Raw genomic sequence first — 23,495 nt, forward strand, 5'->3', positions numbered from 1 at the left:
CCATTTCATATTAAACTGTTTTTAGGTAGGTATATATACATAATTCAGTACACAACTTTTTTGAAACAGATATCAATTGAAACAGTCTTCCCCCTCACAAAGGTTTTTGATAATTTCAGCAATTACGAATAGACTTTTGCATTGTATTAGGTGTTGTCAAGAGACTTACATTTTCAGTTATGCATCAGAAACACTGAATATTCTAAAACTATTTATTTCTTGTGTAGAACAGTAAATATACACTTTCATTTTCTTAATATTTCATTGTATTCTAAATATTTCATTTTTTATCTGTAAGCATTCTTGGATAAGGTCAGATCTATTTATAAATAATATACTAATTGACTAGTAAGCTAAAATCAAACTTTCTGAGTATGAAGGAAATTGTGTTTGGCTGTGGTGGTTTTGTTTTTGTTTTTTCCCTCACATGGGAAAATGTCTGAGATCTATAGTCCCATACAGGCAAAGGAATTTACACATAGCTCTAGCAGGGTTAATGGAAACAATCTGTTTATATTTCTTCAGGCATAGATGAGAAAATGGTTCCCCTTTTACGAAGTAACATCCAGTTATACACAAGAAAATTACAGAAAAGATCCTAGCTCTTACAGTCGGAACGGGGCACTAATTAATTTTCTGGCTTTATTTTTGTATTGGTTTCAAAGTATAATATTTTAATAGTAATTTCCAATGTTTATAACTTTGCTAAGATCTTAGTGCACTGCTCACAAATATTTGTTTCATTTACAGATAACAAGATGTATCCTTTGGACTCTGTAAGCTTGGCAAACTGTCCATTTATTAAAGGTACTATGAAGACTGGAATGCGTTACCTAGGGAGGTGGTAGAATCTCCTTCCTTAGAGGTTTTTAAGGTCAGGCTTGACAAAGCCCTAGCTGGGATGATTTAACTGGGACTTGGTCCTGCTTTGAGCAGGGGGTTGGACTAGATGACCTTCTGGGGTCCCTTCCAACCCTGATATTCTATGATTCTAAGACATAGTAAAAGCACAAGAGTAAAATACTCTAAAATGTTACTAGTGTTTAATTTAATCCCACAAAAGCAAGAACATACCTATTTAATGCTAAATAATTGGTTAAGACTTCCCACTAATATGGAATGTTTATACCCATACATGGCCACAACCCTCTGTTATAAACTACAGCTAGGGCCACTTGAAAACAGTGCACAGCACAGCTTTTAATTTAGTTACCAGTACTGATTGTATTGTAACTATATTGTTCCTGTGCTCTAGAGATTGCCCTTCTTTCTGTTTTATTGCTGGGTGTTAGTTTTGACCTATAGAGCTCTTCAGAGGAGACAATCCTCTGCATCTTGGAGAACCCATGTCTTCATGTCTTATTCCAGCAGCTGATCAACTTGGGTGCCTGAGCTGTCTATCTTTAGATATGTTTTTATCTGGGGACAGGGTGCTCTTAGTGGAAGGTCCATTATTAATTAGTATTATTATTATGCATTACAATAATGTCTCAGGGCCTTGTAGGCACTGTACAAACACACCCACCTGCTCTGAAGAGCTTACATTCTAAATGGACAAGACAGGCAAAAGGTGAGAAAGAGGTATAACATACAAGTGGAAGATGGGAAACTGCAGTACAGACAGCCTAAGCAACTTGTTTACCATGTAGGAAATTTGTAACAGAACTGGGAATTGAACGCAACCTATCTGAGTTCCAATCCAGTACTTTAACCACAAGACGATCCTTCGTCTCTCATTCTTGAATATGAATTGTACCCCTGCCTCTGTCAGTTATCTTACAGGACACGTTACAAAGCTATACACTTCCTCAGGGATGGGTTGAATATGGATGAGTGGGTTGAAGATGGAAGGGTTTTATTTCTATAGTTGAACCTCAGAGTTACAAACACCAAAGTTACCAACTGACCAGTCAACCACACACCTCATTTGGAATCAGAAGTACACAATCAGGCAGCAGCAGAGAGACACACATACACAAGAAAGCAAATACAGTACAGTACTGTGTTAAACGTAAACTACTAAAAAAAAATGGAAAAGCAGCATTTTTCTTCTGCATAGTAAAGTTTCAAAGCTGTATTAACTCAATGTTCAGTTGTAAACTTTTGAAAGAACAACCATAACATTTTGTTCAAATTTAAGAACATTTCAGAAGAACCTCCATTCCCGAGGTGCTAATACTCTGAGGCTCTCCTGTATGTGTCTAGCACTTTTGGACAGGCCCATTTGTATATACCTAAAATGAATATAACTGTCCAAAAATGGACCTCACATACAGATTGAACAAGAAGATTGACATAATACAACTCTATGGTAACCCATACAAGAGTGTTCTTGAAACAGAAAAGCAATTGTCTAATACAGGGGTCTCAAACTCAAATGACCACGAGGGCCACATGAGGACTAGTGCATTGGCCCGAGGGCCGCATCACTGAGACACACCCCCTGGCCCCGCCCCCACTCCACCCCTTCCATGAGGCCCGCCACTGCCCCGCCTCTTCCCTTCCTCCATTCCAACCTCTTCCCCAAAGTCCCTACCCCAACTCCGCCCCCTCCCTGCCCCCAGGGGGTGCAGGAGGGGTACAGCATGGGCTCAGGGCAGGGGGTTGGGGTGCAAGGTGTAGGAGGGTTTGGGGTGCAGCAAGGGGTCAGTGCGGCAGGGGGCTCAGGGCAGGGAATTGGGGTTTGGGGTGCAGGCTCCGGGGTGGCAGTGGCACATGCCAGGGCAGGCTCCCTGCCTGCCTCGGCCCCTGCACCACTCTGCTCCGCTCTGGGAAGCAGCCGGAATCATGTCCCTGCGGCCCAGGGGAGCGGGGCGAGAGCACAGGGCTCTGTGTGCTGCCTTGCTGCTCCTCCAGGTACCTCCTCTGAAGCTCCCATTGGCTGCAATTCCCCATTCCCGGCCAATGGGAAATGTGGGGGTGGTGCCTGGAAGCCATGGCAACGCACTGAGCCCTCTGGGCCCCCTCCCAGGCCACAGGGACGTTGTGCTGGCTGCTTCAGGGAATGTCACAGGGCCACGGGGGGCAAGCCCGCTGGCAGGATCTGGCCCGCGGGCTGTAGTTTGCCCACCCCTGGCCAGGAGGTAGGCCGCATGCTCCCCGCGGGCTGCATGTTTGAGACCCCTGGTCTAATACTATATTAGGGAGGCAACATGGTCCAGTGGATAGGGCACTTGATTGGGAGTCAAGAGACCTGTAACTGGTACTCTCCTGCATGCCTTGGGCAGATCATTTTTACTTTTATGCACCTGAGTTTCCTCATCTGTAAAATGAAGAAAATGTTACTGACCTTCCTTTCTAAAGCACTTTGAGATACAGATGACCAGCTATTAGTAGTAATAATACTCTGTAGGTCCTTTCATAGCAAAGAGAAGAGAACCGCTCAGAAATGACTGATTGTCTCTGCAAGAGTCCACAGCTGACAAACAACATCTGATTATTAAACTGAAGAGGATTTTTTTATTTAGGCATTAACTTCTGAACATGAAGTTTGTAAAGGAGGCTAAAATTGACCTATCAATATCATCTGCACCATTATCATTATTTTTAACAAAGAATACTTAATGTAGAGAGAGAGAAATCAGCTTTCAATGTAAATGTCAAAAACTTAGACTTGACATACAAGCTTCCTTAATATATAAGCTAATCATTTTTTTTTCTTGTGAAACATTCCATAGGACAGAACCTCCTGTTGCCAGTCAAAACGCCCATCTGTGCGCTGCTTCAGAACCTAATGGAATGCGGTCAGTGTGAGTTAGCCTTGCGACTAATAGTCTGTCTGTTTGGATCCTGTCTTCAACACTGTGTATCAAACAACATGGATATGTGCCTGGGTGAGAAGGTATGGACAAAACCTATGCTGAATTTCACTGAAAGTAAATCTATCAAATATGGCTGAGGAACAGGTATTATGATACACAACCTCTCACTAGAAGTTCATCTCATCACCATCTGATGAGCTGTTTAGTTGCCTGTATGAAACAAGCTGAGGGTCTCCCCTTCTCGTGGACAACAGTTTCACATTGCAAAACCACTATCCGAACTGGGACTCTTGAGAGACTTTTTAGGGAGACCAGGGGTTGTATGGGTGTTGATAACAAACATAGCCTTCCACTATCTTCCCTCTTCTGAGGTGGCTTCTCTTTTCCATGGATATTATCATAGGATGGTGAGGGGAACATTGCAGGTTTCACTATGCAAATTACATCCTCCTTCTGGGTAAACAGAGGACTTGTGTGTCCAGTGCTCTCAGTCTGAAATGTTTCTCAAGCATTTAATTCACTCTGAAAATATAACAACTTACAACTTACTTACAAATGTCTCTTAAGTGACCAAAAAAAAAAAGTCATAATTTGTAAAAGTGATTTTTTTTAACCCTTAACAATTACTTTCTGTCTTTTTTTTTTTTTTTTCTTTTCTCTTTTCAATAGTTACATGAGGGCAAAATGCTAGCTGATGCCAAAAGCTTTCTTATTGCTATGAAACAAAAGTCCACTTCAGTGATTGTCGCTGCTGTCCTGGCCTTATTACACAAGGTAAGCATACTTTAAGGTAAGCATACCGGGCAAACTGGTTGAAACTATAGTAAAGAACAAAATTGTCAGACACATAGATGAACATAATTTGTTAGGGAATAGTCAACATGGTCTTTGTAAAGGGAAATCATGCTTCACCAATCTACTAGAATTCTTTGGGGGGACAAGGATGTGGACAAGGGGGATCCAGTGGATATAGTGTACTTATATTTTCAGAAAGCCTTTGACAGGGTCCCTCACCAAAGGCTCTTAAGCAAAGTAAGCAGTCATGAGATAAGAGAGAAGGTTCTCTCATGGATTGGTAACTGGTTAAAAGATAGGAAACAAAAGGAAGGAATAAATGTTCAGTTTTCAGACTGGAGAGAGGTAAATAGTGGTATCCCTCAGAGGTCTGTACTGAGTCCAGTCCTATTTAACATATTCATAAATGATCTGGAAAAAGGGGTAAACAGTGAACTGGCAAAATTTGCAGATGATACAAAACTATTCAAGATAGTGAAGTCCCAGGCAGATTGCGAAGAGCTACAAAAGGATCTCTCAAAACTGCATGACTGGGCAACAAAATGGCAGATGAAATTCTATGTTGATAAATGCAAAATAATGCACATTGGAAAATATAATCCCAGCTATACATATAAAATGATGGGATCTGAATTAGCTGTTACCACTCGAAAGAGATCTTGGAGTCATTGTGGATAGTTCTCTGAAAACATTCACTCAATGTGCAGCGGCAGTCAAAAAACCAAACAGAATGTTGGGAATCATTAAGAAAGGAATAGATAACAAGACAGAAATATCATATTGCCTCTATATAAATCCATGGTACGCTCACGTCTTGAATACTGTGTGCAGATGTGGTCACCCCATCTCAAAAAAGATATATTGGCATTGGAAAAGGTTCAGAAAAGGGCAACAAAAATTATTAGGGGTATGGAACGGCTGCCGTATAAGGAAAGATTAATAAGACGGGGACTTTTCATCTTGGAAAAGAGACGACTAAGGGGGGATATGATAGAGGTCTATAAAATCATGACTAGTGTGGAGAAAGTAAATAAGGAAGTGTTATTTACTCCTTCTCATAACACAGGAACTAGGGGCCGCCAAATGAAATTAATAGGCAACAGTTTTAAAACAAACAAAAGGAAGTATTTTTTCACACCATGCACAACTTGTGGAACTCCTTGCTAGAGGATGTTGTGGAGGCCAAGACTATAACAGGGTTAAAAAAAGAACTAGATAAATTCATGGAGGATAGGTCCATCAATGGCTGTTAGCCAGGATGGGCAGGGATGGTGTCCCTAGCCTCTGTTTGCCAGAAGCTGGGAATGGGCGAAAGAGGATGGATCACTTGATGATTACCTGTTCTGTTCATTCCCTCTGGGGCACCTGGCATTGGCCACCGTCAGAAGGCAGGATACTGGGCTGGATGGATCTTTGGTCCGACACAGTATGGCCATTCTTATGTATACAGAAAGAACCATTGCATGGGGCCTTCCCGTCTCTGATTTGAGTTCTGAGAAACCCCTTCTAGCCCATTTTCCTCACTCCATGTCCCTCTCTTCTGAAGAATACTAGAGGGTTCACTCCAGAGCCTCATTATTGCATTCTTTTATTACTTCTCCAATCTCACATCTAGGCTGTACGGGCCCCAGCTGAGCGTAGTATCAGCTTTAAATATTAAGGTTGGTCTTGTGGTTAAGGCACTTGGAATCAGGAGTCCTGGAGACTTGATTTCAGTTCCCAATTCTGCCACAGGCATCTAATGTTACCTTGAGCAAGTCACTTAATATTTCCGCCTCAGTTCCTCATCTGTAAAGAGGGAGAATTAGTATTCCCATTCTTTGGCAGTCTTTTCTATTTAGATTGTAAGAGGGAGGCCTGTCTCTTACTATTTGTATGTACAGTGATTAGTACAATGGGATCTGATCTCATTTGGAACCCTCAGATGCTACTGAAATAAAATAATAATGGCATGTATGATCTATATGCATTCTCTGTCCCTGTTTACTGTACTTTTCATTTTAAGTGATCTTTTTCTCTTATTTCTAACAACCTTCTTAAATTTAATCAAGGTTTTAAAAGGCTACCTGTGAATCCAGTAATGTACAGTTATACAACAGTGTCCAGTTATACAAAAGGTCTCTTGGGCCTTTAAGACTAGTAACCAGCATTTTATTAAATTTACTTCAGTAATAATCCTTTTGTGTTTTAGGAATAAACTTGAAAAGCACTATCTTCCCTTCTAAATTATAAAAATCTTAATTAAAAGGCCAATAGACCTTTGTATAACTGGACACTTGATATGTATAACAACTGGACATTTATTTAACTGGCAGCTTCTAAAGTATGCTTATTGTGGATTTAATGTCTATAGGTTTTCAACTGTCGTTTGATAGATCATAACCTGGCATTGGGTTACTGCACAATTTTGCCCAAGGAAGATATGTTTGAAAATCTCTGGAATGTCATAAACAACACAAGACACAATTACAACAAAATTCTGGTAAGCCTGAAAAGGCGGTATACTTATCTTGGCATATACATACTATTAAAGTGCTGCTTGGACACGTTAACTACATAGTGTAGCAGTGCATTAGAGTTGCCCTCACTAAGGTTTGAAAGTGTTCTGGAGAAATTTGAAGTAATCTTGTACCTGCAATAATTTAAAGGGAAAAAATCTTTCAGGCAGTAATTTAAAGAATGGAATGGGCCTTGAGGTAAGGAAGAAGGGAAGGATTAAAAGATAACATGGCAATGGGGAAAGAGAAGGAAAGAGTGACAGAGAATATGTGTATTTTAAAAAAAAACAGAGTTATGTTTTAGGAGCATCTAGTGACATCTCATTCTGTCTGAACTCTGTTCTTAATGTAAAGAAGAGGAGTAGGAATTATTATTCTCATTTTCCAGATTGGGAAATAGAAACACAAAATTTATGGCTTGCACAAGATCGTGCAGTGACCTAGATTTCCAGTTTTCTAGCCACTAGATCATGCTTTTTAATTCACGCTTTTTTTTTTAAGGCAGTAGCTCTGGTTGGAGCGCAGCTTGCTAGTCACTATGGTGAAGCAGGAGAGAGACAAAAATTTGAGGAATTAATTACTGATGCAGAGTGGGGTATCCAGTTTAGTAAACTTGGTGTGAGTATACTTTTAAATGTTTTAATCAGTTACATTCTTAATTTAAAATGCCAATTTACTGCTTTTCATGGACACACATATCATCAGGATGTGTACTGAACTTAAATTTGTGGCAAATTTACCACTTTGAAGGACTCATGCAAGAATCTTGCTTAAATATTTTGCTGAATGGGGCCCATGATAATGAGGTTCTAGCACCGGGGCAGGCAAACTTTTTGGCCTGAGGGCCACATTGGGTTTCCAAAATTGTATGGAGGGCCCATTAGGCGAAGCTGTGTCTCCCCAAACAGCCAGGCGTGGCCCGGCCCCCGCCTCCTATCTGACCCCCCTCCCCGCCCGCTTCTCTCCCCCTTACGGCTCCCCCAGGACTCCAGCCCCATCCAACCCCCCCATCCCCTGACAGTCCCCCTGGGACTCCTATCCCATCCATCACTCCCTGTCCCCTGACCACCTCCAGACTCCCCCACCCCTGACTGCCCCCTGCTGCCCCATCCAACCCCCCCTCTCATTCCTGACTTTCACCCCGGAACCCCTGCCCCATCCAACCACCCCTTCTCCTTGTCCCCTGACCGCTTCCGGAACCCCTGCCTCTGACTGCCCCCCGACAACCCATCCAACCTCCCCTCTCCTTCCAGACAGCCCCACGGAACCCCTGCCCCATCCAACCTCCCTGTTCCCCGCCCTCTGACCACCCCGACCCCATCCACACCCCTGATCTCTGACCACCACCCCAACTGCCCTACCCTCTATCCAACCCCCCCGCTCCCTGCCCCCTTACCGCGCTGCCTGGAGCACCAGTTGCTGGCAGCACTACAGCCACGCCGCCCAGAATACCGGGTCAGGCCATGACTCTGCAACTGCGCTGCCAGGCCACCCAGAGCGTTGTGTCAGCGGCGCGGCACGCTGAGGCTGCAGAGGAGGGGGAACAGCAGGGGAGAGGCTGGGGGCTAGCCTCTTGGACCAGGAGCTCAGGGGCCAAGCAGGAGGGTCCCGCAGGTCTGAGGTGGCCCGCAGGCCATAGTTTGCCCACCTCTGTTCTAGCACCACTTCTTCTGGAGCTCAAACATCCCTATTTTATAGAGGGAGAACAGAAATTAACGGTTGGAATAGAAGAGTGCAAATGAGTAATACAAGCATATTGAAAATAATTCCTTGATTGTGAAAGAATATTTAAAGCACCATTACTAGACTACCCCTTTTTTTGTATCTGCAGATTTCTTTCCAGACTGTATTTAGGCAGCCATCAATAAGAAAGAAAGAACTCATAAGAACCCTGGTACAGAATCCAAATGTAAACACAGACCTTATATTGAAATACTGCAGGTAATATCTGAAGCAAGTCAAAATTGTGTTATTTTGCCATAATAAGTAATGTGTTTATATGATTGTTTCGATTTAAATATCAGCTGTTTATGAATAAACAAACTCGAAAAACAATTGTCCACCTTTTTAAAATGCAGTATGAGTAATTATGGCTGTTGTGAATTTATTCATTATGAAATCCACATCCTAATCATATCGATTTAAAATGAAAACATTTTCTCCCTTTTCAGAACTTTCATGTTGGACAGTGATGCAGCACTGCAGCTTTGCATTGAAACACTCCTTCTCCAGAGTGCTAATGCAAATCAAGTTGAAGGAGACTCTGCAGGGAATACTGTGAAGCAGCCTCATTCCACACTACTGGCCAAATCAGTAAAAATAATTCCTTTACTGAAAAGCACAAAAGACCTGGTCATTAGCCTCAGTGGAATACTGCACAAGGTAAAATAGTTAAAAGCACGCATGTCACTTCAAACACTACTTTCATAGCTATCTTCTCACTCTGATGAATGTGGCTATCTTAAGAACTGTATTTAGATCTTTGTTACTGTTGTTAATGTTTTGTTAGTTTAATTAAGAAAATACTGCAAGAGACAATGTGTTAGTTTCCTCTTTTTTTTCCTCTCTCTCTCCCCCCTTCTCCTTATTGATTGAAAATAAAACAAAACAAAAAAAAACTAGAAATTCTTCAAAAGTTTCAATTAAAAATATATATTTACTTGAGTGTGTCCTGGGAGCTTACTCTCTTTTCTTCTTTCTGTTTTTTCATTACTGACATAATTTGGCCTCTCTGGAATGCCATGACCACTTAGTAAGGTTTTGAGATTATGGTATGAGTAGTGATCCAATTTTCTAGAATGGAAGTAATAGATGCCAGAAGTAAATAGGAAGGTGCTTTGAAGCACTCAGGTTCTTCATCATTATGTCTATCTAGCTGAAAATAAAATTTGAAAAACCATGAAGACTGAATTTTATCAGTTCTTTTCTTGTTTTGTTTCTTGGAACAGCTTGATCCATATGATTATGAAACTATAGAAAATGTCCTGAGAGTGATACAAAGAGCTGATGAAAATAACACACATATCCAGCTTAATCAGGTACAATTAAAAATAAGCCACTGGTACTTTGTTTACAGCTTCTTGCTCAATCTTTGTTTATTTGTATAGTTTTAAACTAATTCAAACATAGATTCTTACATTACTCCATTTACCTAACTCCACTGGCATCATTTGGAGTTGCATGTTTGTACAGAGGGCAAAATAGATTCAACTAAATAGTGAAGTGTAGCTGTTTCTCAGCAAAGGCTCACAAGAGGGGAAAAAACACTATAGGTATAGATTTCAGAGTAGCAGCCGTGTTAGTCTGTATTCGCAAAAAGAAAAGGAGTACTTGTGGCACCTTAGAGACTAACAAATTTATTAGAGCATAATGCATCCGATGAAGTGAGCTGTAGCTCACGAAAGCTTATGCTCTAATAAATTTGTTAGTCTCTAAGGTGCCACAAGTACTCCTTTTCTTTATAGGTATAGAGTAATCCTGGCAAAATATATTCCCAAAACTTGTGGGCAGATGCTGAGGCCGTTTTTTTACGTCAGAAAAATATAGTAGTTATGTAACTTTTCTTCCTGTTTTTTTCTTCTAGGCTTTGAGCTTATTGAAACACCTGGAATCCTATAAAAGAACTTCCCCTCCTGTGGATCTGGAACACCAATATATTTTAGAGCATGTGATTTCCCTGTCTCCAGCTGCTCAAACCAGGCTTCCTTTTCATTTGATATTCTTTAGAACCACGCAGTGTTTCTGGAGTATTATATGTACGATCAGTATTCTAGTTATCTGTGTTTATATACAGTCCTCCTCATTGTACTATCTTAAAGCCTCACAGATGTACAATCTTTAACGTATTTATCCTTCCCACACTCCTAGGAAGCACTGTTGCCCCCCTTTTACAGAGTGGAAAGCTGTGGCACAGAGAAACTAAGGGTCATTTGACTGCAGTGGAGCTATGACAATTTATACCAACCAAGGACCTGCCCACAAGTGACCTATCCAAGGTTACACAGGGCGTGTATAAAGGAGGAGGGAATTTACACCCTAATCAAAGAATCATCCTTCCTCTCATCAATAGATTCCTACTTCTTGCAAAAAACTAAAATTATTTCATTTCTTAGGGGGAAATTATATTGGGACAGTGTGACTTTTTCTAGATCATTGTCTGATTTTCTTACAGCTGCAGAGCTTACTGAGGAGTCCTTTCCAACTCTTCTCTTGATTTCCAAACTAATGAAGGTAAGTCTGTGCCTCTGTCTAAGGGAATTTTTATTTCAGAATCATTCACTCTTTTCCTAAGGGAAAAATGCATTTTTTTTCTTTCAGTGTTGTTGGCCTCACTGTATACATATCAGACTTAATCAGTTTTTAACCTGCACCTGATACTCTTCTAGGTTTCACTGGATACTCTATATATGTCGGCAGCCAGGCATGTCTTTGAAAAAAAATTGAAGCCAAAAGTATTTAAAATGACAAAAGCTGGATGTTCATCAGTGATTAACAAGGAAACTACTAAAACAGTGCAAACCATTCAATCCTACCTGCTATCCATAGTTAATCCAGAATGGGCTGTAGCTATTGCTCACAAGATTGCGCAAGAACTTCCAACAGGTATGGTGTGCATGTGTTTGGGTTTTTTTTGTTTTAGGTTTGATGGGGGGGGTTTTTTTTTGGTTTGGGGAGGTTAGGTGGGAATGAGATGGGCAACTTTCTAGTTTTGTTTCTAACATCATCTGTGTAGCATTTTTAGAGACTAACCTACATCTAGCCTCCCCAAATAATTTACCATTTTTGTTCCTAAACCTAATTTGGGAAAAATGGAAAGATGCCAGTTGCTGAATATAGGTGGAGGTGATGTTTTACATGTTATTTATTTGTTAATAAACATTTATGTTGTCATGCCATAACTTTGAATAGCACTTCAAAGGTTTTTTTGTTTTGTTCGTTTTTTAACCATGTTTCAAACCTGTCAGAATGTGATTGGCCACACTGAATGAAGTAAGTCCAGCTCCCCTCCGCCAGAGCAGGTGCCCCTATTTGTTCAATTGAGAAGGCAGGCAATACCTGGTGGTTGTAAAGGATCAGGGAGAGATCCAATGAGGGAAAGTCCCTGAAGTAAGTCAGGAGAGGGAGTCCTAGTGAGTCAGTGCTGACTGGTTCAGACAGAAAGGGCAGATGATTGCTACCAGGAGACTGAAAGGTATGGAAGGAAGTAGAAAGTGTTTCCTGGGGGAAAGACTGAAGGTAGGAGAGCAGCAAGAGGGATTTGTTGGCTGGCATCCCCCTGTGGGAGAGCCAGGGGAGCAGTGGAGGAGCCTACCTGCTGACCTCTCCAGGGCTGGAGAGCTGGACTCAGAGGACCCATGAGAGGGCCAAAGGAGTGAGGGATGCTCTACTGGTAAAGATGATCTCCCAGCAGAGAGCCTGTGGGGGTTCCTACCGGGAGGAGCAGGGTTGTACTTCATCTGGAAGGGCTAGGATGGCTGTCCTGAAAGTGGGAAGGAAGTGAATGACAAAGCCACCTAGATGTGGCAGAAGACAGCAGGGTTCAGCAAAGATGCTTCCCAAAAGGGATGTTATGAGAGTTCCGACTGGGAAGAGCGGAAGTATATTCCAGCTGGAATGGCTGGGGTGCCCGTCTTGGTATAAGGACGGGAGAAAACTTAGAGTTCAGGGCTGTGGTGGAGAGCTAGGGTGTGGTGAGAGACACCAGGGTTGTATGTTTCATGTACTGTTCAGACTATGCTGGGGGATGATTAGGGAGAGCAGAGACTGCTAGAAATGAGCAGAGTCCTAGGATCTGGCACTGAGACTCCAGCTAGGAAGGACTGGGAGTAGTCTGCTAAGGAGGAGAGCCCCTGAACAAGCAGAGGAACGACAGCTCTCCAGGCAGAAAACTCTAGGGATAGGAAGAGGAACGTTTGTTTGTGGAGCTGTTTTCAGTAAAAAAACCCTAGGCTCCCAAGAGGGGTATTTTGACCACAGAAAACATAGAGTCTGTGTAAGGGGCCCTGAAGGAGGGAAATAGAGGTAGGATGTCAGAATGACCTCTGACCCTAAGAGTCGTCAACATAAATGAGACTAGACAAAGTAAAGGGGTAGAGAAAAAAGGGACAAGGGTTACACAAATCAGTGAGAGTCTTCTTTGTGTTCTGATATTTTGAAGTCAAGACTGAGGTGGAGTGGCAGATGCAGAAGTGAAAGTCAGTGGTGGGAAGCAAAGTGAAAAGTTACATTTTGGGAAGAGTTAGAGACTTATCTTGCTATTAAATTTCTGTCAGGTTACGGTTGTTCACAGGATTTAAACAAGTATAAGGCTAAAAAGCTAAAATCTGGTACTGGTTACTTACCAGAGTAATTTCAAGTCATAGTTTTTAGAGTCTTGAAAGTAAATATTCCAGCAGCCCTAAAGTGTTAAACCAATGAACTTGCTTCTCATTTATGTTTTAGCTATACATGTAAGATAATTTTCCATCTTTTCTTGCTAAGGAAAACTGATTGATTGAAAACTCGATCAAGAAAACCTTAACAGTTAGCTTGTAAACATTTTCTTAATATTCTAAACTAAATGCTTTTGAACCCCAAGAGAAGAGAGCAAAACATTTTAAACAGGTGGCTCTATGTACCTTAGAAGGGATTTATGAAAACATATTTATCATTCTTTACTGTTTTCTTTTTAAGGGCCTGACCAGATTCAGGCATTGAAATTCTGTCTCTATTTAGCTGAGAAATGGCTAACGAATACTACAACCCAGGTAATGACACCGATCCACAGGACATATCTGAATATATAGAGATGATAATTTTTATGTTTTTTGTTTTGTTGTAATTTGGATTATAAAGTGTGCATCATATCAAACCACCAAAGATTTTTTTCATTCAAATTTAAAAAAAACCCCACAGTATAAAGAATAAAACTCTTTCTATATAAAGTGCACCGATGGAAAGTGACTGGAAAAAAATTGCATCTACAACAGAATTACTCTCTCCAATGAAGTGAGCTGTAGCTCACGAAAGCTTATGCTCAGATAAATTTGTTAGTCTCTAAGGTGCCACAAGTACTCCTTTTCTTTTTGCGAATACAGACTAACACGGTTGCTACTCTGAAATCTCTCTGTCCAGTTGTCATTTATCTGTTATTTTCTAACAAATGTGGGTTGGTTTTTTGTCTGTTTGGGGAAGCCAGGGGGGATTCTCATACTTTCCTATTTAGCTGCACTTCCTTTGCTATAAGAGAATGAGCTGGATTCTATTAATAAACAGATTAATTTTGTTCCAATTACAGAACTTTTACTGCTGATAGATTCTTTCTAGCATGCACATTCCTAACTCGACTCTTGGATTCCAGGCTGAGTTTCTGGGCTGGCAGTTGGGGACAGAGGAAGGAGGGGGAAACTTGCTGTGGAGTCACTGAGACAATGAACATAAAACATCACAATGACATTTTTTGGAAATTCACATCTCTGATTAGAACCACGCTTAAATTGAAGGTTTATTATGCTTGTTAGGCTTATAGCTGAACCCAAGTTTTCTTCAGCTTTATCCAAACTCTTTCCCATAATGTTTCTTATCTACTATTACATATAGACATATCACTTTTGCTGGCTTTTCCACGGTGCTCATTATTGTCCAAGGACATTGGCAATGAATAATATCATTAAAATCATTAAAATACTGTCACTGTTAGATTCCTAGCAGCTGCTCCAGAGACCTGTCTCTCTGCTTGGCACATAAAGGTCTAGAAATTCAGATGGAAATACTACAAAAGCAATAGGCTTTATATACTAGTTAAATGTTCAACTGTTACATCAGACTGAATGTTATAGTAAATAGTCAACTTTTTTTTTTTTTCAAGCCTCTAAATGGAAGGAAGTTTATTTAGATTGTTACAAAATGTCACTATTTTTTGATAAAGGATGAATCGCATGAAAAAGCTGAAGTACTGCTGAAGAAGTTACGTATGCAGTACAAGAGATCAGCCACAGAAACTGTGCTAATAACCCACAAATTAAGCACTGCAGAGCATCTGAAACTTACTGGAAAGCCAGCAAATCTTATTGCTTTACTCTATGAGCACAGCAGCATAAACCAAAGGATTCAAAATCCAACCAGCCGAGATTATCCAGGTTAGTAAACTTTCTCTAGTAAATTTCTGAGGGGCTATATGGATATAATTTACAAATGAATCTTGATGAGGATTTTTAAAATAAATTTGCATTTTCTATATATATTCTATATCTATATAGATATTCATGCAGCAGCTAAGGAAATAGCTGAAATTAACAACTTGGATATGAACAAAATCTGGGATAAATTGCTTGAAAAATGGCTATGTCCAAATATACCAACAGATGAAGTAAGTAGGGAATTCATGAGGGAATGAGCTTTATATTTCATAGAAAACTATTATTCTCAGCTCCTCACAAACCAGGGTTGTGAGCATTGAGAACATAGAGCTGTGCAGATGTATCTAAAACAGACTTCAGACCGACTTCATTTCAATGTCTTTTTAGGTCTTTCCTGATGAGAACAATTTGAAATAGCTTTCCTTGTACTTTGTATAGAGATCAGGACCATCATTCTCTGGTCTGGCGGTTAGTTGTCTTTAGTGCAGATCCCAGGAAACGTAGGGAATAGTAAAGATGGCTTTACACATCCTTGATCCTGGAGCCAGCTTGGGGGTAATTCAGCTCCCAGTGCCAGTTGGAGCAGTGTTCGGGTTCATTGTCCAGTACTCTGTACTGCATGTCCATCCCAAGCAAATGGATGGACAGGGAAAAGGAATGACAGACCCTTAGCTTCAACGTGTCTCCAAAACAGCAGTCAGCAAAGTGAGGAGTAATTAACACTTGATGAAGGAATAGCATATATTATGGAGCAACAAGGGATAGAGCAGAAGAGGAATTGTGACAAAGTCAAAAATTTATTTCCAGTGCTCCTTCTGGGGTGGCACAGCTAAGTCCCTTACACAAGACTTGAATAAAAGCTCAATCTAGCCCTTGATTTTTCCCCTTCAAAACCTGCAAGTTCAAATAATTCCATAACTACTTTTATCCACTTCTGCTTTATAGAAAACTCAAAGTTTTGGGGATGTACAGGAAGATGAAGAACTCAGGAGGTATGTTTGTGTTCTGATATATAGTCATTTTTTGTTAACTTAAGTTTTAATGATTTTTGGCTTCCCAGCAGATAAAACACAATACTCAGGCAAAACTCACATTGGCTGTAATGGGACACTGGCATAGACAAGGAATGTAGTATTGGGCCCAAAGTGCTGTTCTGTTTTTAAATGTGATCCTGCTGCCCTGCTAAACATCCAGTTGGATGCTGTAGATTAATTGATGATAATGTGCGGAAATGAGCTGTATGTTAGATTTGGCTGAACAGATGGCATTTTCATATAGCTACTTCATTACAAGTTACAGGAGCTAGATTGTTGCCTCTTACAAACTAGTTTTGAGCAGGTTTTAAAGATTACCACATAGTGCAAAATCAGAGTGGGCAGTCATTGTTCTCTAAACACCAGGGAAAAGAACTATGTTGCACATCTTGTATTATCCCATCTGTATTTTCTCTGAACATAAGGCTTGAATCTTCAGATACTTATTCCCTCAGGTAGTCCCATTCGTAATGAAACTACATGTGAAATTAAGCACTATGCATGGAAGTAAGGGTTTCCATGACTGGGCCCACAGTTTTGTCGTCATGTACATTGTAGCGCAGTGTTAATCCATATCTCATATTGGGAGTAAAATATATTTATGTCTGGAATAAAATGAATATGCTGTATTATAATGCAAAGGCTATGCAATGCTGTACTTTTATGAAAAATAAATGATTTTTTCAGAGTTATATATCTACTTCAACCACGTCCAATGGATTACAGCTCAAGAATGCTTTTTGCAATTACAACATCTGCCACATCTGTAAGTTGAGACAACTTTAAAAAAAAAAAAACACTTAACAGTGACTTCCCATCTTTATTATACTTCAATAAATCTGTTTAAAGGAATTGGTGTTAATTATGAGGCTTTGTAACTTGCTTTAGCATATGCACATAAATTATTCAGTTTTATACTTAATAATTTTTCTCTTTTGGTGTGAAATCCTGACTTCATTGAAGTCAATGGGAGTTTTGCCACTAACTTCATTCGTGGCCAGGATTTCACCCTTGAACTCCAGGACTTTGAATTATTGCGGATTGAACTTGCTTTTGGGTGGTATTAGGACTAACTTTAAGAGCACTTAATATAGGTAGCTTTATAGTGCACTAAGCTATTGGCTCACATTTGCTTAGTGGGGGAGGGGAACTCCAACCCAACAGTTAAAACAACTGTGGTTCCTTCTCCACTTTACAAGAACCAAGCAAATTTTAAAAAAAAACAACGAATACAACAGGCCATAACTATTTCATCTTTACTGTTACATTCTAAAAGCCTGGAAAATCAGATGGGCCCAGCAGTGTGCCTTGAAGTTCGACAAATAGTTTAACTGGACAACAAATTCTTATAGGTTGAAAGGAAACCTGTCCAGGTTAATCTGCACAACATTTGTGCTAAACAGAGCCCATGAATGTTAGACTGAATATGTAAATTATTTAAAAAATCCTGTTTTGTTACTATTCAGCAAATAGGTGTACTTTACCAAGAACCATATTTTCTCTTTCAGCCTATTGGTGTGAACCAGTTGACATTTGCCCAGAGAAGCAGAGCTCTTAAGTGTCTGATCTACTTAGCAGATGCAGATACGGTTGAATCACTGTTTAAGAAACCCATTGAGAAAGTAAAGTAAGCTGAATTTTCTTCTGTATTAGAAAATATTCCAATTAAATCCAACTATGCTTCCATAAATCTCTTAGGACAGAAGTGTATTTGTTTTTTATTTGAGGGGAAACACTTTTGCTGATTTTTTATTATTATTATTAATTATTATTATTATTAATTTGCCTTCCTTTTTCTCCTCCATTTTTTAACTTATTTCAGAAGTACACACTTTGTCTTTTTGCATGTATCATACAATACTGCATAATAGTGCCCATTTTTTACTCTGAAAGTGACTGAGAAATTTCTATGTCTATGCTTGGGCATGAAGCCAATTTTAACTACTTTCTTTGTATAGATTAGGGTTATTTCCATAATATTTGAAGCATTTCCTCTCACCATCTATGGGCCTTATGTTCAGAGTCCCTTTAGGAGTCTTGTCTTGGGTACACACCTTCTCCTTAGTCAATAGACACTACATTTGGGCATCTTGGTAGGATATTTGCCTCTGCAGAAAAATTATGAATAATTGTAATTCTTTTAATGTATTATCTCCTATAGAGCCATGCTCTCCAACTCCTCTTGAGAATTTGGATTGTGGATTTCTTTTATAATTAATTTTGGGCAAGGGCCCATTTTATCGATAGAAAATGATGTCTAGAATGCATAATGCTGTGTACTACATGTGTCTGTGTAATTCTATTCATCTCTGTGTGAGAGTCAGATTCTAATGTAAGAGTTACAGTAAGTTTTTAGTCACTAGTGATATTTTGAACTACCCATCCTTCTGTGACATTCTCCTCCGATATTATCTGGACCGGTGACCTGCTAGGTCACTCCAATTCTTGACTCTGGGAGCCAGCCATACCCTGCTCTGCTGTGAGAACCCCCACTCCTAGGCTGTTCATGCACAGCCTCTGGCATGCAAACTGCTCCTTCGATTGTGCAACTGAATGACACTAGCCAGTATCTCTGTCAAAACCCTAGGAACCTCCATCTTGCAGTGCTCAGTTATGTCCATTGGACGCTGCAAACTTATATGAGTTCATCAATTTAACAAAGAAATTGATGTGCACCAGGCTTGTTATCCCAAGGTAGTCTCTGACACTCTTCAAACCAAACGCACTGCTTCAGGTAGAAGAAACAAACAAATTTATTAACTATTGTGGCAAATTGCTGGCACTACTATGATGGGTCCCGCGCTTTCTCTTTTTGTGGGGGAGGTTCAGGGCGCCGTTTCTCACTCCTGATCTGGGGTATTAACTGTCCCACTAGTATCCCAGAGAAGGGGAGTGGAGAGGGAGGGACCCGGGCCCACCCTCTACTCCAGGTCCCAGCCCAGGGGCCCTAGGGATAGTGGCAAACCACTTGAACTAGCGATTTCTTCCCCTTTCCTTCTCTGGCCCTTCAGCTTATGGGGCTTCCTGCCCTCTCTCTGCTTGGGCCAGGTTTCTCCCAACCCCTTGTGTCTGAGGAGTCCCTCTTTTCTGCACAAGCCGGGTTTCCCTTTACCTAGGGTCTTAGTCTTCTGGCCCACCACAGCACTTCTCCAAACTCTCCTCTGTTTCCCTCCAAACTGCTCTCCTTCAGACTGCTCTCTGCTCCAACACCAAACCACTCTGCTTCAACTCCTCCCAACTGTCTGATTGAAGCAGGGGGGTTTTATCAGGTGATTGGCTTCAGGTGCTCTAATTGGCTTCAGGTGCTCTAATTAATCTATAGCAACCTCTCTTCGCTCTACAGGGAATAAGGTTCTCATCATCCTGGGGCTTACATGTCTCCCTTCTATCACCCTGCTGCCCTCTGGCCATGCTGTATCACACTATAAAAACAGATTTTAAGTGATTATAAGTCAAAATATAACAAGTCAGATTTGGTCAAATGAAATAAAAGCAAAACACATTCTAAGCTGATCTTAACACTTACAGTGTCCTTACGCACTTAGATGCTTCTCACCCCAGGCTGGCTGGTTGCTCTTCAGACAGGCTCTCCCCTTTGATCAGTACTTCAGTTGCTTGGTATGGTGTCTGGAGATGTAGATGGAAGAGAGAGAGAGAGCATGGCAAAGTCTCTCCCTTTTATCACGTCCTTTCTTCCCTCTTGGCTTCCCCCATGCCTCCCCCCCCACCCCACCTTCAGAGTCAGGTGAGCATTACCTCATCACAGTTCCAAACTGACCAAAGGAAGCGGGGGGTCTCCCTCGAGAGTCTAACAGATTCCTTTGTTGCTGCCTAGGCCAGAGTCCTTTGTTCCTGTGAGGCTGGGCTGGGCTTGTCCCATACCTACCCTGATAAGGTGTGAACTGCCTCTCTGCTCTTGGAGAGTTTTTCCCTGGGCTTGATTTAAACCATGAGGATACATTTTCAGCCTCATAACTATATACATGAAATTATAACCTATAACATTACTTGTAACAATTACTATAACATCACTATAACAACCATGCTCATGTCATCATGAGGCTTCCGAAGACACCTAACATGACAAACTTTGCATTGGATACCACACAATCATTTTATAAAGATGAACCTGGGGGTGTAGGGTGTTCCCCCTAGGTACAGAGCGTCACACCTTCTCATTGTGCAGTATTTGGTTAATTCCGAGAAAAATGTTGTGTCCAATAAACTTGCTTTCATAAGACTACAGTTGATATTGGTACTGTCTCTTCCTTTTTTAACCAATAGTGAATTAAATTAGTTTTATTCTTGAATCTAACTGGTAAGAACTACATGGATTATAAAACAGCTGTCACTATAAGTATCACAACTTCTGTTTTTGCAGATATTTTCTACAATGCTTCATTTATCTGGCAGAGTTTGAAACATTGAACATTCCATACACCTATGAATCCTTTCACAGGAGTCCTAAAGAAGGAATGATTAAGGGACTGTGGAAAAACCATAGCCATGAACCCACGGTATGATTAAGAAGAGACAGTAAATTTGATGGTGTATATGTGTGAATAATTATATTATACATTGTGTGTGTGCGCGCATGCCTACATGCTGTATCTTTTGTATATTTTTAGGTTTTAGTTGCCTGTTGATATTTTTTTAAAAGGCCTTGAAAAATGTACATAATTCCACAGTGTAAAAACCTATTCTATTTTAATGGTACAGATATCAAAGGATGACAGGTGCATACCTTTTGAGCAACTGTTAGTTATCTGACTATGCTAAATTGGCAGTGGAGCCATAGCTATACCTTCTTACACACTTCATTTTGAATTTTTTGTTTTACATCCAGTGATTTGTTGCATTAAAATATCCAGTACCGCATTTATAACTTTAAAAAGTTGAGTTAATGAATAACTGAAGACAAAACAGAGAGGCAAGTTTCTATAGAGAAATTTATTACTTATGCAGAAAGGACACTATTCTACTGAGGAAAGTTTCAATGACAATACTTCTGTTTTTATACCCATAAAATGGAAATGGTCAGATCTTCAGCAGAGGGGCATAGTTCAAAATATGGAAATAAAAGAATGGGGTAATGGAAGAAACACCAACACATCAAATAAAATGTGGGAATTTTTAAACATGCTAACATCCTGCTTGTGTGTCTAAACCAACTTTGGGGATATATCTCAATCATGGTCTTTCAGGAGAAAAGTCTGTATAAGACCACTAACCTTTCTAAAACAGTGGTTCCCAAACTTTAACAGCCCACAAACCCCTTTCACTAAATTGTGAAATCTTGTGAATCCACTCCTAAAAATGAATATTTCCAGGGATTTAAGTTTAAATTTCCTCAGTGAGCTGGATGCGCTTGCTTTGCTTTGCAAAACTCTAGGAAGTCCAGAACCACTGGAGAAAGATAAAGTCTCAGGTCTCGTTCAGCATCAAGTCTGTTTCTGTATTTGGTTTTTAGATGTGCATACGAGGAAAACACTTTCTCGCATAAGTATGTTGTTGAAAACGGTAACAAAACTGCAGCAGCTTTTTCTGCCAAAAGGGGGTACTCATTTCTTGAACTCAGCCAAAAGTTGATCAATGACAGATTTCTGAAACTCCTTTTTAGTTCGTAATCACAGGAGATATCAATCAATTTCTCTTTTTCCTCAGTGTTCAATATCTGTGTTGAGAAAGTGATATCATCGAAAGGGGTGCAAATCCAGTCATTATTACCTGACATAGCTGGAAAGTATTCTCTGAAAGTCCTTTTAGGTGTACAATTATATTGGTTTTAGTGCACTGATCCAACAGAAGTTTATGTTCTGCCAGGAAGTCATGAAGATTACTAAAAACGCTCAGTTTGATTGTTTTCCAAACAACTTTCCCAGAACTGCAACTTCTTTATTGTGGATTCAACTCCCCTTGCACATTGAAAACAGTTATATTGAGGCCTTGAAGAGACAAATTCGGTCATTAATTCTTGAGAAAATATCTGCTAAATAAGCTAAGCTCTGGAGCCAGACATTATTTTCCATACAGCTGGCAAGCTGGAAAGGGTGGCTGTTGAAGAAAACTAGGATTTCCATTCTAAGCTCAAACAAGCGCACAAGGATTTTGCACCATGAGAGCCATCTAACTTCAGTATAGGTCAACAGACAATTGTGTATACTACCCATTTCTCAACAAAGTACGTGAAATATTCTGGATTTGTTGGCCGCGATTTTATGAAATTCACCATTTTCACTGCATTGTCCAGCACTTCCTTCAGTCCCTCAGGCATTTGTTTTGTTGCGAGGGCTTGTGTATGGATGCTACAATGAGTCCAAGAGACTTTTGATGCAACCTTTTTTGTTCGAGCTACAAATCCAGTATACTTCCCCGTCATTGATGAGGCCCCATCAGTGCAAATGCCTAGGCAACGAGACCAATCTATTTCCTTTTCTTGAAAATATGCATTAGTGAGATTGAAGATATCTTCTCCAGTTGTACGTTCTTCCAATGATCGGCAGAACAAGTCTTCTTCAATGATATCATCATTCACATAATGTACAAATAGTAGCAAAATAGCTAGATTATCTACATCAGTTGATTCACCCAACTGTATAGCATAATATGGACTATTTTTCACTCTATGTACTATTGTGGTCTCTACATTATTTGACATATCATTAATTCTTCATGATAACATATTATTGGACAAAGGTACCATGTCAATCCTTTTTGCAGCCTTTTCTCTGAGCATGCAATGAACTACGTCTTTTATACATGGACCAATCAAGCTCTCTGCTATGGTATGGGCTTCTGATGCTTTTGCTATTCGGTAGCTCACACAGTGTGACGCTTCAAGTGCATTTTCATTATCAGTACTTTCTTTGGATATAAAACTGGTAATTTCACTTTTCCTCTCAGCTAATTTTCACTTGAAAAAATCAACAGGCTTGTCAAGTTGTGCAGGATGCCTAGTTTCTAAATGGTGCCGAAGTAGAGAAGGTTTGAGGCTGCTGGTTGCTAGAACATCACCACAAATCACACACAGTGGTTTTGGATGTTCTTGATTACCAGTGCATGTAAAGCCATATTTATATAATCATCATCATATTTTCTTTTCTTTGTAAGTGACTTTCCAGGACCATCATGATCATTAGATTTAGATTTTTCCACAGTGTGGACTTGAGGAAACACTAGCTGATTCTTGCATCTTTACAGTTTCCTTTTTCAGCCACTTATCCATTGAACTTGTATACAAAAGTTCTAATAAAATAACACAGAGAGACTGCTAACAACCAACAAACTAGA

At 40.2% G+C, this 23,495-nt stretch overlaps 1 protein-coding gene across 8 annotated transcripts in view; it reads left to right on the plus strand.

Moving 5' to 3' along the window:
* Positions 1-23,495, plus strand: part of KNTC1 (kinetochore associated 1) — an 85,382-nt gene that overhangs the window by 50,626 nt on the left and 11,261 nt on the right. For all 8 annotated transcript variants that reach the window (XM_043498324.1, XM_043498322.1, XM_043498321.1 and 5 more), the window contains 18 exons: positions 751-807; positions 3,678-3,841; positions 4,431-4,535; positions 6,910-7,038; positions 7,556-7,672; positions 8,886-8,995; positions 9,226-9,436; positions 10,003-10,092; positions 10,638-10,809; positions 11,226-11,284; positions 11,440-11,656; positions 13,727-13,800; positions 14,961-15,171; positions 15,292-15,401; positions 16,117-16,163; positions 16,893-16,971; positions 17,714-17,832; positions 20,587-20,722. In XM_043498324.1, coding sequence (XP_043354259.1) covers positions 751-807; positions 3,678-3,841; positions 4,431-4,535; positions 6,910-7,038; positions 7,556-7,672; positions 8,886-8,995; positions 9,226-9,436; positions 10,003-10,092; positions 10,638-10,809; positions 11,226-11,284; positions 11,440-11,656; positions 13,727-13,800; positions 14,961-15,171; positions 15,292-15,401; positions 16,117-16,163; positions 16,893-16,971; positions 17,714-17,832; positions 20,587-20,722 — 2,207 coding nt within the window. The remainder of the gene's footprint in view (positions 1-750; positions 808-3,677; positions 3,842-4,430; positions 4,536-6,909; positions 7,039-7,555; positions 7,673-8,885; positions 8,996-9,225; positions 9,437-10,002; positions 10,093-10,637; positions 10,810-11,225; positions 11,285-11,439; positions 11,657-13,726; positions 13,801-14,960; positions 15,172-15,291; positions 15,402-16,116; positions 16,164-16,892; positions 16,972-17,713; positions 17,833-20,586; positions 20,723-23,495) is intronic.

Source organism: Dermochelys coriacea, chromosome 15 (assembly GCF_009764565.3).
Source record: "Dermochelys coriacea isolate rDerCor1 chromosome 15, rDerCor1.pri.v4, whole genome shotgun sequence".
NCBI classification, from domain to species: Eukaryota; Metazoa; Chordata; order Testudines; family Dermochelyidae; genus Dermochelys; species Dermochelys coriacea.